Source organism: Heliangelus exortis, chromosome 1 (genome assembly GCF_036169615.1).
Source record: "Heliangelus exortis chromosome 1, bHelExo1.hap1, whole genome shotgun sequence".
Lineage (NCBI taxonomy): Eukaryota > Metazoa > Chordata > Aves > Apodiformes > Trochilidae > Heliangelus > Heliangelus exortis.
In genome coordinates this window covers 147,151,681-147,164,926 of record NC_092422.1, presented here as the reverse complement: position 1 = coordinate 147,164,926, position 13,246 = coordinate 147,151,681, and the positions used below count along the sequence as shown (strand labels likewise).

The window sequence follows — 13,246 nt, the reverse complement described above, 5'->3', positions numbered from 1 at the left end:
CAAACAAACCAACACCCCCAAAAAAAAAGAAAAAAAAAGAAACCAAAACCAACTTTTTATATTATCATTTTGTGCAGCTTTTTTGGGGCTTGTTGTCCAAAGGACTGGCTACTGCTTCTCAGTAATGATTTTCTTCTTTATGATCTAGTAGTCATCTTCATAATTCTGGTGGTGAAAAAGAATCCTGTTTGATTACAAGCACTGATACTGACTGAATTTTGGAGTAGGAGAGCCATACGCCACATTTAGACCCCCTGCAAGCATGCAGACTTGACATGCTGCTTTAATTTATGTGGTACCATTAACACAGATCATTCTGTTTTCTCACTCACACTGAAGTGGGTTTTGCTGTCTTCATGATGCAAAGATGGTACAGCCCATGTTGTAAAGAAGTCCAAAGTCACTTTTATTAAGAAACCAGGAAGGCACAACTGTGTTTACTTGCAGTGTGTGACCTGAGTTAGCAGGGAATTTAGTTCTACCCTTGGTTATTGTGAAGAGAATCCAACTTTACAGAGATTACACAACTAAGAATAAAACGTTTCTTCACTGATAGATTCAGCATCATTTTGTTGCCTTCTCCTCCACTGCAAGATTGAACAGACACAGCACAGACGTGAGACAAAAAAAACTTCACAGAGATGGAACTCAACCAGAGCCTTTTGCTCCTGCCTAGTGTTCACTGAAGTATTCAGTAAGGGTGTCCATCAGCTCCTGCTTCTTCCCCCCACTCTTCAAGCCATAAAGCCTGCATGCATCCTTCAGAACAGGGACAGTGAGCTTGCCTAGGGTACCGTTCAGCACATGACTCTGCAGCTCATCTTTTGAGACTTCTATCTTGGGCCTCTTCTCACTTTGACCATCAGAATCTAGAACGATACATTTTAGATCATCAAGATGCAAAAAAACTTTCTTAAGAGAAAGATGTCTGTATTTCTTACACATACACAGTTTCATGGTCTCCCAAACTTCACATTTACTGTAGGAATACTAAGAAATTTAGCCCTAAAGATGACTATCTTGTACTTGCTAAACATGCATAATAGTGTGCTTCCTCACCAAGAACACAAACTGAAATAATTAACCATTTTACTACTCTATTGTAAACCCCCAAAATTATTAATAATGATAAAACCATCACTATTATTAATAATGATAAAACCATTACACTGTAATTTACCTACAGTGTAATATAGCTATACTTACCTGTTTTTTCACCATGGAGTTTCTTATTAGAGCAGTTTTCTAGTTGGATACTACTAGTTGGATACTACAATATCCTCAACTGTCTAAGAATCTCCAGCGGATATAAGTCCTCTTTGTTATGTAGATGAGTAAAGAGTTATTGCACAAGCAGCTTCTTTGAACTAGGAGGAAAACTGAAAATGCAGAAGCCTCTACACAAAGTGCACAGACATCATGTTGCCTGTCTGCACTGTTTACTGACCTTGTTTTCGCTTTACAGCCTTCCCATCAGGATTGTAGTCAGGAGGATAAACCAGCTCCTTAAACTCCTCCACCAGGCTGCCCAGCCTGAGGTTCATCTCTTCAGTCTTAGGCACTGGCAAAAGAGAAAGATTTCTCCTTTCAAAAACAGAACCATCACAGCAAAGTCTGAATGAGGTCATCACCAGCTACAACTCTGCTTTTCTAGTAACTGTAGTAACTAGCACGCAAGTGTTGCCCAAGTGTACAAGATGCAAAGACCTGTGTTGTGATCCTCAGAAATTAGAAATGTGCAGCCCCTGGTAATATTAAGAGCCTGTGTTACACAGATGTAATGTCACCTGTGTATGGTTGGACTCTGTCATCCCAGAGGTCCTTTCACACCAGGACAATTCCGTGACACACAGAACAAAACTGGCATGGTGGAGCTGATATAGAATATCCACCTGACTGCACTGTTACTCAGGTCTCACCTCACACACTTAAAGGTGTCTGAGGTGAGACTGACTTAGCTGTCTGACTAAGGTTGTGAGTGGTTTTGAGGCAGAACAGCTCATGTCCATTCTGTATTTGTATTACATCCAGTATAGAGACATAGATTATTTGTTTGGTATCACTTCAAAAGAGACAAATAGCACTCTAACACTATTCCTGGACTACAACTTAATTTTTAATAAAAGGAGCTTAACCTTCAATGAAAGAGAGAAAAGATCCTGACAGGATTAACTCCTGTAAGGAGAGTAGATCAGGCCAAGATGTTGTGTGAATTTACTTTATGTAGAATTATAACTTGTAATATCTTTGTATTCGTAATTCAGGGCTAAACTGAGACACAGCAGCTGAGACAGGTCAAGACCCCGACAGGATTAACTTCTGTCTTGGAGATAGTTAGAAGTATAAATCTTGGCACCAAGATTAGCTGGGCACTGGGGGAGTGTAAATATCTGCACAGATGAGGCTGCCGGCACCAGCAGATAAGGGGAAGATAATTGCAAGGGTCTGATTAACAAGAGGATGAAGTCATTGAAAGCAAGAAAGGTAAAAGTTCAACCCTGAGGAAGACTTCGTTACTTCATCTAAAGACCCCCAAAGACCCCAAAACATATCCCCAAAAGACGACTCCACCCAGACTCCACCTGTTATGAATATTATGATTACATGTTGCTACCCCCTGAATATGTATGTAAAGATGATGTAACCTCCCTTTTTAATGTATAAATACCCTAACCCTTTCCCTTAACCCTTGGAACTCTTTGTCCAGCGCGAGCTGGGGTTCCCTGGATCCGTAAATAAATACCTTTGCTGTTTAAAGGCTCAAAACTCTGTCTCTAAACAGTTTTGTTGGCCTTTTTGGGCTTCATCAGGAGTGGGTTTCTATTCTTTGATAAAATATTCTTTTAAACTGTTGACAGCCACAAGGTGGCATTGCTGCCTCCTAGCAGAATGATTATTTAAGCAGTTCTGCCCATTTATCACAATGAAGTATTAACTAGACTCTTGAAGAGAGGAACTTCAGAGAAAACATTTGTCACCATAGCAAAAAGGTGATTCAGTTTTAAACTTGAAAGGTTAAGTGGTCAATTTTTCCTCTGTCTTAAAAATGACAGCATAGGAAAGCAAGGTTTCAGTATTTTAGAACAGATGCATCTATAATTCTAAATCTTGGAACTGCACATAACTGAAATATTCTTTAAAAGACACTTAGTTTTGTAGTAGCACATCTCAAGAACCCTCTACCCCACCTCCCTTCACACCCACCAATAAGTCTCACTTGTAAGATCCTCAGCTTTTTCTGGTTCCATCATATCCAGTGCCAAAGCCTCTAGATTCCTGAAGTGCTGCTGCAAGACTGGGTTCTCAAAGCTGTCAGGCCTGCCAAGAAGATAGATGAGACAGTTATGATTTGCCACCAATCTGTTTCAAAGTAAGACTTCCTTCTTTCCCACAAAACAATCCATCTCACCAGAAGAAATGCTTTTCCTCTTTTCCATTTACCTGCTGAATTGCTATCCCCCTGTGCATCAACCACACTAGAAAGCTGTGCAAGACAAATGGAGATAGTGGCATTCTAATTTAATTGCAGTTATGCTACTTTCCAGGTACCCAAATGTCCTATAAAAGCACTTCATAAAACGTATCCTCTCTTTAATCAAAAAGGCCTAACTACTCTCTCTAAAGTGCTCTAATTTAAACAATCCAAGTCTGATCTGCAAGAGATTGGCAGAACCACAATAAAATGTGATACCTCTGCAACAAATTACAACAGCCCAGAGAACAAGAGCAATTCTATAAAGAACTCCAGAATGTGCTACATGCTGCACGTGGTGCTCAGGTATTCACAATAATTAAGAATGAATTTCGGACAAAGCTACCACAAAAGGAAGCAACTTCTATCAAAATGTACCAAAACCCAATCTTGTGGACACCACAGCTTAAAACACATGCAACAGGGCAACCCCCCACGCCACCCACCAGCACACACACAGTTTCTTTCATGTCCATGTACCTGTATTTGAATCGGAGTTTTTGAATTATTTCCTTCATTTTATTCACTTGCTCTCGACTGGCTGCCACCTTTTCTGTAAAATCAATGTTCCGTTTGTCATCTGCATACGGTAGAAAAATGATGTGGAAACCTACACAGGAGAGAAAGGAAAGAAAAGTCATGCAGAACTATCACCTCAAACCAGTAACTGACAGGAAAGACCCAGGTGCTTATTAGCTAGGTCTGAAGACTCCCAAAATTAGCTATTATATTGCTGTAAACAACAGCAATCTCTAACACCTCCTCCTAGTGCCTACAGTGTGACAACTCAATCCCCATCTCAATTATAATATAACATCACAAATGGCTTTTGAAAAGGGATTCAAACTAAATGCATAAATAAGAGTTGGAAACTTGTTGCCTGCTTTTTATACAGGAGATCAACTTGTGCACCTTCCCCACCTCTCACAGGACACAAGTTTGAATATGGCTTGTTTGAAAATTACGTTAATGACCATGTTTTATTAGTGAAATGCTTTACACTGTACACAAGCAGTGTTGATTCTCCTACTTTACATCCTTCCCAGAAGAGGATTTTGTAGGTAAAGAGGTAAGAAAATGGAAAAGAGCAAGAGTCTGCTTTTGCTCCCTGATCATTTCCCACTCAGCTGCTCCGGTGTGATGCTCAGTTTGTGAGGTTATTTATTTCAGGGTTCAAAATGTATCCAGGGATACAATAAAATTTAAGAAAAGCCATTCTATCGAGTCAGCAAACAGAAAAAGGGCCTTTAATTTTTAGGTCACTTACTTGAATCTGCTAAAAAAATGCGAGGAGGCAGGAAAACACTGTGCTCAAGTTACACCCAAGCAAGCTCCAATGCAACTGGAGTTTTAAAAACAGATTCACCATCAGATGCTTACAGTGACAAAACTGAAGGAAAAAGGATGTTGGAAAGCACTCTCCCTAGTTTGAAGGGGAGCAGGAGCAAGAATATTTTTACACAACACAGAAGGCTATTATGCTGAGTGCATCTAGTCATGCAGGGAAAGGCAGCATCTCTACCCATACCTGGAGGGGCTATCTGCACTTTCTGCTCATCCACCTCTTCCTCCTGGGGAACCAGGGCCACGAAGTATGGGGGAGTGTTGCGGCGGGGGGTGTATCTGCACAGTGCCATGACCTCCTTCTCTAAGCATTTCATCAGTAAGGCATTAAATAGAGTTGTACTCCCTGTAAAGTAAAAACTGGATTGGTCAGATTCACAGCTTAGCTCCTTTCTTCAGGATTGTAAGCCTAGATATTACAGTTTCAATACCTGAGACTTTTTGAGACGCCTGGAATATTCCAGAAGTAAAAAACAACTTCTGGAAGGGGAGCCCACAAAAATGACAACGTTAGGGTCTCTCCTGACCAGAGGAGTAAGATTTCTGGTCAAAAAAACTAAATCACTAGCATCTGGGAAATTAAATACAGTTGAACACTGGAAACAGGTATCCACAAGGCCTCTTTCTGGTTAGGTGGGACATCACAGTAGCACGTATCACTGGAACTTTTGCAGAATTAACACACTAAGGCTTCAGATTGCAATATTCCTTTTAAGGCACACTTTTGCTTTGTATTTTACCTGATATGGTGGTCAGGGAAAGACTGGAATAAATGAGGTGATTCAGGAAACTGCTAAGATGGAGAATCTAGTGTAAAGGTTCTTCTTTAGTCAGACAATACAAAGCATCTGGTCATAACTCAGCTGCCTTCATCCACTGGATTGAGGAGCTGGAGTTTTTTCTTTACTACTGCAGCTTAGGATGAATTAATTCTGTGTTTCTGGTGAAGTACACTTACATGTACACATAACAAGGAGATAAAAAGCAGTCCTATACATTGTCCCCTTCTCTCTTTAAAAGCCTGTAAAGTGTTGTTAATTCAACCTTACTTCCTGAGTATTGTGTTTCCACTTCTAGGTGATATGGACTTAAAAACAATTATCTTCACTGGTTTGGGGTTTGGTTTTTAATTTGTTTCTGTCTTTTTTAACCACCTTTGTCTTCTTGTCAGGTACTAGGATCCTTCACTGTCATGAACGACAAAACCAAGACAACATCTGCACAGTTCCATTAGATCCTTTCATGACAAGATGAAACAAATAGGCCAAATAGGCTCTTCTGCTATTGAAGAAAAAAATAACTAACTGCACCTGAGAGAGGCAGTTAATTCTATACTTCTTAACATTAGAAAGTTTTAAAGTTAGACAAACCTTTTACACTCTATAATCCCCACTCAAGCACACTACATCCTAATACAAGGTGGTGAATCTTCTCTTTCCATCATTACTTACCACTTACTATGGATTCCTCAGGATAGATGAACTGGGAGGGCTTGATATGGTGGTGATGTTTTAGCATTGAAAGTGGTTTGAAACCAATCAAAAACAAGCCTGGAGAGTCAAATTGTTTTATTTCTTCTGTTTCCTCTTTCTCCAGCACAATCTGGCGGTTTCCATATGTCTAAACCAGGGAAGAAAGAACAGACAGTAGAGCTGCCAGCATGAAAAAGCAATTTCTGGGGTATGGGGTAGTGTCAGGAAGAGGCTACAATTTCTGTCTTCCACTATTGAAAAGAGGATTAAAGACAAGACAGGGGAAACTCTCATCATTAGTGCATGCTGAAATGGCAAGTCACAGTCTGTGACCATTGTCTCAAGGGAAATTCCACCAGGACATTAGCAAAATGCATTTCCCAAAGACAACAGGGTTAAGCCTTGGCACAGAGAGGCTGTCCCATCTCATCTCTGGAGTTCTTCAGAGCCATCCCAAACAAACCCTGAGCAACCTCATCTGGTTTTGCAGGCTTCACTCTGAGCTGTGCTGAACCAGGCATTTTCAGAGTTTCTGTCTGATTCTACACTCATTTCAGATGTCCATCAGCTACCTACTCCTGGCAGAAAACAACAAACTGTGACCAAAACAACACTTCTGAAGCATCACTCATACATCACAAAAATGAAAACATACTGCAGCCCAGCTGATGAAGTTAAACATCAGAGCTTAATGCTCATCTTTCTGTTTATCTCATGTGCTTTATTTTAATAATGTCCAGAAAAATAAATTTAATATTTAATCATGACAACAACTTCAAGAGGACACTGGGGAAGGACACCTAAAGTGACAATATACCTAGCAGATGCATATCCTGCTTTGGAATAAGGCTGTGCCTGAACAGAACGTGACATTCAATCTACATCAGCCAAATTATCGAGGAGGAAGGCAAAGCAAAGAAAAAAACAACAGCAAAAAAAGGTAATAGCCCTTTTTGTTTATGTTGTTTGGAAAAGAGCTCCAACACACATACCCTGATTTACACCTGTACATTTAATAATCACAACAAAATCTGTTCCCAATGAATCAACACCAGCAGTGATAGCACAAGGCCCATAAGGTCAGGCTCTGACAACCTGGTTCTGCCCTGGCAGAAAGAAATGCCCTGTGTTCCTGAGCACACTCCCACCTGTGGCTATGCTTTCCCTTGACAGTCATGCCACAGAAACAACCCACTCTCACTCTGCATAGCTTACATAGTGACCAGGCTATCCCCAGGGGAGCACAGATGTGAACGTTTCTGCCATCTGATCTTGAATGAGAAATAAAATTGAAAGCAGCAAGAAAATCAGCATCAGTCCCCCACATCACAGAGACAGGAAGAGGTAGACATATAATGAACACGTGCACATAATCATACATTACCTGAGCCCTTTTTGTGTCACTAGGCAGGAGCAAGCTGCCTGTTTTTCCATTAAACATCCTTGTTTTTGTTTTAACCAGCTCATTAGTTTCCCGATACAGCTTTACAGGATAGGGCTTGTAAGCTTTTCGAACAAGGTTGTAAACACCAACAGAAAGTGACAGATCTTTGCTCAGATACAGGTTTAACCTGTGTTAAAGAAACAAGATACAGACTTGAGACTTCCAAAAATTCACTTTTTCCAAAGAAAGTCATTTCCTCAGATAACTCCTTTTGTCTGATCACCTCCTTTCTCTCCTTCTACAAAATCACGTGTATCTCAGGAAACATGCTACTATTTTAGTCATAATCTCACTTGAATAAAAACATCCTTGGAATGCTGTCACTTCGGGTCATAAAAGTGATTTAAACACAACTAATTTACCATATTTATTCCACTTTTTTTTTTTTCACTCTGAATGGCAGCTATGCTCAAGCAGAGCACAGGACAAGTTTGTATTTAGGCACCTCACTTGTGTTGAATGCAACGTGACCTCTGAATTCACACAACTGCTCACACAGAAGGCAAAATTCTCCAACAGAACCTCATCTATACCACAATTTAAGAGAAACCAGAGGAAAATTCAGAAGTAAGGATTTAAAAACTGAGGTAATCTTTCATCTCCCCTAAAAGGTATCACTGGTATAAGATTGTTCATCCTCCATTATTAGAAAATTAAGAGAAACATTCCCAGAAGATGAAAATAAAACTGTGAGCAGGAGCAAGAACAACAATGACAATATCTCAGACTGTGATTTTAAAAAATATAAACTAAAAACCAGTAGGCTGTAAAATTCATTCCCTTACTGTGCTTCCACATCACTCGGCTATGAACTCATTTAAAAATATAACTGTTACAGAGTATGTGGTTCCAAAAATACTATCTGATTTGTCAAGATCCTGTTAATCTCTCTGTAAGTATCTCTAATCTTTCAGTAGATGAGAAATATCAAGGTTGTGTGAGTGCAAACCAAGAGCCTAGAGAGTCTGGCCATATGTAACTATTTAATAAGAGGCCAAAAATATCTACCAGTACACCAAGATTAAATATTTGTATGCTGAGAATTCTAAGAAAAGCCTCATTTCAGTCATACATAAAATATATATATATATATAATATTATAATATATATAATATTTTCACTACAAATATTATATAACATTTTATATGTTTTAGATTTTTTTGTGAGAATTCTCCTTCACAATTACACTGCTTTTTGAAGAATCATTATTTCTGGCCAAGCCCAATACAGGAGATGTCAGAGGAAAAATGGAGGCCTAGCTTTACTCTCTACTCTTCTCATCCATCAAGGACAAATATCCTTGGAAGTTACAGCAGAAACACTAACCTTGGACTAAGGAATTGAGGAATGCAAGCATTGATGCTTTTATCATCAGAGGGAGGTGAGATGTAGTCTAAAAATAACCTCAGATGACTCCACTGAATGAAATATCATAACTAGGCACAAACCTGACCAGTGTCCTCTTCTTTGTCTCCTTTGCTCGTACTTTCTTCATGAGATGTTCCAGTTTCCCTGACTCCTCAGGCTGGATCCCAATGTCCTCATCCTCTGCTATGTTTATGATATCCCTGTAGAACAGAGAGATATCAAACCCTCCAGGCTTCTTCAAGTGCATCAAGTCCAAGATGATACCTAGAAACAAAGTAAGAAATAGGAGGAGGATCACAGAAACGTTTCTTTTCTTACATAGATTGGTATGTTTATCAGCACTCTCTGATTTCTCAATTTAAGCAAGAATAAGCTCCAACTTGTCATCTGCAGCATATATGAAAGTTTCTAAGGGAAGAGGCAAAAGATATTCTTCAGCTTAAGTTCAAACAACATAGCACAGAAAATGTTTCCTCACTAATTGAGGATCTGGACAGCTTTGTGTATAAGACAGCTCTGACAAGCTCCTACAAAACAGAATCTTAACCAGGGATTAGTGGAAAATAACTTCAGAAATTCCCCTTTCCCAGTTATAAGGGCTAAGATGTTAAGGAAGCCTCACAGCTTCTGGATTCAGCACATCTGCTGAACTCCAAAACCACAGTTACCTCAGCAACAAAGTTGAGCTAAAGAAGCATTTGCTCTCTAGTCCCCACTCTCAGGTTGCTGTTCTTCAGCTAATCCAAAATGGAGCCACCACTGAAGTAATTTTCCCTTTGTGTTAATTCCCTTCCTGGAAAATGGTGGAACGATGAAACAGCTTATTTTTCACAGCCCTCTGAAGCCCTCTATTTATGCTGTCAGGGTAGAAAAATAGACCCTAGAAAATATTAGTTGTTGGAGACCAGACTGGACAAGAGATTTACTAATTTAGATACCAAATTTCTTATTCAGAAAACATCAGTTCCAACAACCTCACATTGTTTTTCTACCACAAACCTGCAATGCAGTTAACATCTGTTACAAGGATACATTGTTTTATCCTGCCTGAAATTAAGGGGGGGAAATACTGACCTGTGTCCCTCAGATCACCAGCTCTGGTCCTGGCCAGCTTAGCTTTAGCAGAGTCATTGGCATGAGGGTCATCCTCGTTGGTGAAGAGCATGATCCTTTTGTGGCTCAGCCTGACTCGGACATCACTGAAGAGATTAGAGCAGGCCCAGAGTGCTTCACCCAGCGAATAATCAGCACTGTGGCCAAAGGTCTCACGGAAAAGTACCCGCCCTTCATCTCCTCTGTATTGGTCCAGCTCTAGAACACGCTTTGCACCTAAGGAGGGACAACAGCATTAGAGATACTGAAAGAAGCACCACAAATTCTTCTAAATATTCATCAAAGCTGCCTTGCAGCTGAGGTATGAGGAGCATCCCAAAGCTTCTGTGGCGGGGCCCCTTCAGTCCCTGGCTGAGAAACTTGCTCAGCACTCAGCATAGCCTGATGTTGGCAATACCACATGCTGGTTACCACTTGAAAGCATCTGCTATGGCCAGGGGGACATGAAATTCCCTGTTTTGTCCTGCAGGACTTGTCCTGTTGGGTGGGGGAAACAGGCAGGGATCAAAGTATCAAAAGCCTCCACACTAAAAGGACAAGTGCTCAGCTGGAAAGGCAGCAATTGCAGGCAATAAATTTCTCTGCCACCAGAGAAAGGAGAGAAGCCTGAAATACACCCAGCATCTCCAGGGCACCTTGGGGAGGTATAGAATTCTTCTTGCTTCCTTGCTCCTTGTGTCCCACAGGGAATGCCTATGGGCAGATGCAGCCCACAGATCACCATGTGGAGCACAGCAATGTTCAGGGAAGGTGTCAAAAGCCTCTTTAAAGCTCAGTGAATTACTCCAGCCCAACTACAGCTCCTTTTCCCACCTGCCTCGTAGCAGATTCTGTTTTCTCCCCTAACTCTACAAAAGGAGACAAGCTTTCATTTTTCATCCAATACATTCTGCAGAGCTTCTTCCTTTGTCCTTCACTCAAATTCTATAGCAATTTTGAAATCTCATCTGAAAATTACTTTCCTTTTCATTTACTATTTTCATCTCAGCTGTCTGAGATGCAGAGACAGATGCTGAGATGCTTATGCTATTAATTAATAGCATAAGTGTTCATAATTATGCACTATACAAACTACAGTACTTATTGCTTGTCCAGAGCATGGTGCTCTCCAGGGGCAGCAAATATACAATTCTTTTTTAACAACACCTACCTTTCAGTTGCACTGTCTTTGTCAGCATGGCAAAGCTACTGCCACGACCAAATGGAAAAGGGCAAGCAGGGAAGGAGCAAAAAAGGAGGAAAAAGGTTATGCAAGAAACCTAAGGCATTTGCTGCCAGAAAAGAGAGAAGAACTTAAGACAATCTTGTAAGGTCCCTATTGTAATTAATTCTGAAACTAGGACAAGGCACAGTTCTTTCAGAAGAACCCCATGTCTTATTAAACCTGCACCTCCTAATCAAGAAAATGAAATCAAACCTCCTCAGAGACAAAGCTGCTATTAAAAGCCTGTCGATGAAATCCCTCCACAAGACTCCCTGCTGTCAAGGAATTTGTCACCACTAGCATACAATCTTTGCACTCCTCCTACTTCCTTTTCCAACTCAGCAACTGGCACTGTTACCAAGCAGATACTAGCCAATTCTGCAGATTTCTAAGAAAATGGAAGAGCTGAATTCAAGAATTGCAAAAATTATCATGAAAATAAGAGACAGAACACCCCAAAGAGGCTGACATAGTGGACAACCTGTTCTAGCTGACCCTGCTTGAGAAGGAGGGCTGGACAAGACAACCTCCAAAAATCTCATCCAACCTCAGCCATTTTTGATATTCTCTATTAGGTGGAACCTGTGGTGCCAGAGTTCAGTAACTGATTTTTTTTATCTGATGGCTCTCAGAGAGAGCAGTGACTGACAATGCTGCTCCACAGATTTCCTTCCTCCATCTTCTTACATGACCTTCATATCATTTTACCTGGATTGTCCAGCTCCTGAAGAACATAGATGTGCTTAAAATCTGCTGAGTTCTTGTCCTTTTCTGTACCATAGAACACAACACTTAGCAGGTCCATGTCACTACTAATTATTTTGCTGGTATACACATTCCGGATGCACTGAAAAAAAGACCAACGCACACAAGTCAAAACAAGAAGAAAATTAGTTTCAGCAGGGCTGCAAAAGTTTTGTCTCTACTAATTAGCAGCTTCTACAAGTAGACTCTAGCAAAACAGAAAATACGTAACAAATGTCTTAAGCTAAATTTCACCACGAGATTTTGGCATCTTGTAGTTCTGAAAAAAAATTTTTCAGTACACCACCTTAGAGTAATTATTTTTTGGTAGCATTCCCTTTCTACGAGCAAGATCGAGGAAATAAACACTCCTTAAATACACCACCGCTCTATAAACGTTTCGCTCTGGGAACTCCAGACACATCCCATCAGACGATAGCCCACTCACGGGCATTCCTCAGCCTCGTACCCCGACAGAACCAAAACCCGGTGGCTACACCCACGGAGGGTTTGGGAAGGCCCCTGGGACCCCCTGAGCAGCCTTACCTGGATGGTCATGTCGAAGGGAGTCACCTCATCCCCGTCGCACTCAAACATGGCCTTGGAGGCATCGACCAAGAAAATGAGGCTGTCCCGACCCGAGAACTTGTAGTCTGCTACGTAATGAAGGGGAACACCGTAAGCAGCGGCCCCCTCACGCCCGATAACCCCTGAGGGCAGCGAGCCCCGGGCTTCCCTCCGTGAGGGGTGGAGGGGGTGGGCCCTTACCGACCGCCTCAGCCCCGTCCTCCTGCACCTCGTTCTCCTCTCCCTCCTCCGGCTCCTCGCTCCGGTAGTAGGACACCCAGTCCGACATGGCGCCACTGGGCCAAGAGGCCGCGGAACCGCCGGGCAGGGGATGAAGGGGCGGCCGGAGCCCGCACAGTCACCGCTCCTCAGAGTTCGACCAACCGCCGGGGCCAGGCGCCACGCGCCGCCAGCTGCCACTCACCGCGAGACCCGCCTCCCGCCGGGACTCCGACCAATAAGAAGAGAGGGATCGCGCGGCGCTTTGCCCCTCCTTCCGGAAGACTCTCCTTCCCTCC

General features: G+C 41.6%; 1 protein-coding gene across 2 annotated transcripts; it reads right to left on the bottom strand.

Annotated features, from left to right (window-relative positions):
- Positions 1 to 390: 390 nt before the first annotated feature.
- On the bottom strand, positions 391 to 13,023 carry XRCC6 (X-ray repair cross complementing 6). 2 transcript variants are annotated; one of them, XR_011723469.1, is made up of 12 exons: positions 12,930 to 13,023; positions 12,708 to 12,817; positions 12,126 to 12,264; positions 10,175 to 10,429; positions 9,181 to 9,364; positions 7,673 to 7,859; positions 6,268 to 6,436; positions 5,001 to 5,162; positions 3,953 to 4,082; positions 3,205 to 3,318; positions 1,448 to 1,561; positions 391 to 869 (listed from the first exon to the last, which is right to left on the bottom strand). XR_011723469.1 is itself a non-coding variant. In XM_071732149.1 (12 exons), the coding sequence occupies exons 1-12, from the start codon at positions 13,015 to 13,017 to the stop codon at positions 673 to 675; spliced, it is 1,836 nt and encodes a 611-aa protein (XP_071588250.1). In that variant the 5' UTR covers positions 13,018 to 13,023; the 3' UTR covers positions 391 to 672. The 2 variants fall into 2 exon arrangements, 1 of the variants encoding a protein (XP_071588250.1); XM_071732149.1 differs by having other exon boundaries at positions 3,218 to 3,318.
- Positions 13,024 to 13,246: the final 223 nt, after the last annotated feature.

Excerpts from the sequence above, each read along its gene's own strand:
- XRCC6 (XM_071732149.1), bottom strand. The coding sequence starts at position 13,017 with ATGTCGGACTGGGTGTCCTACTACCGGAGCGAGGAGCCGGAGGAGGGA. Across the intron at positions 9,365-10,174 it reads TGGTGATCTGAGGGACACAG|GTATCATCTTGGACTTGATG; the intron begins GTCAGTATTTCC and ends CTTTGTTTCTAG. Across the intron at positions 6,437-7,672 it reads GTGACACAAAAAGGGCTCAG|ACATATGGAAACCGCCAGAT; the intron begins GTAATGTATGAT and ends TCCCTGGTTTAG.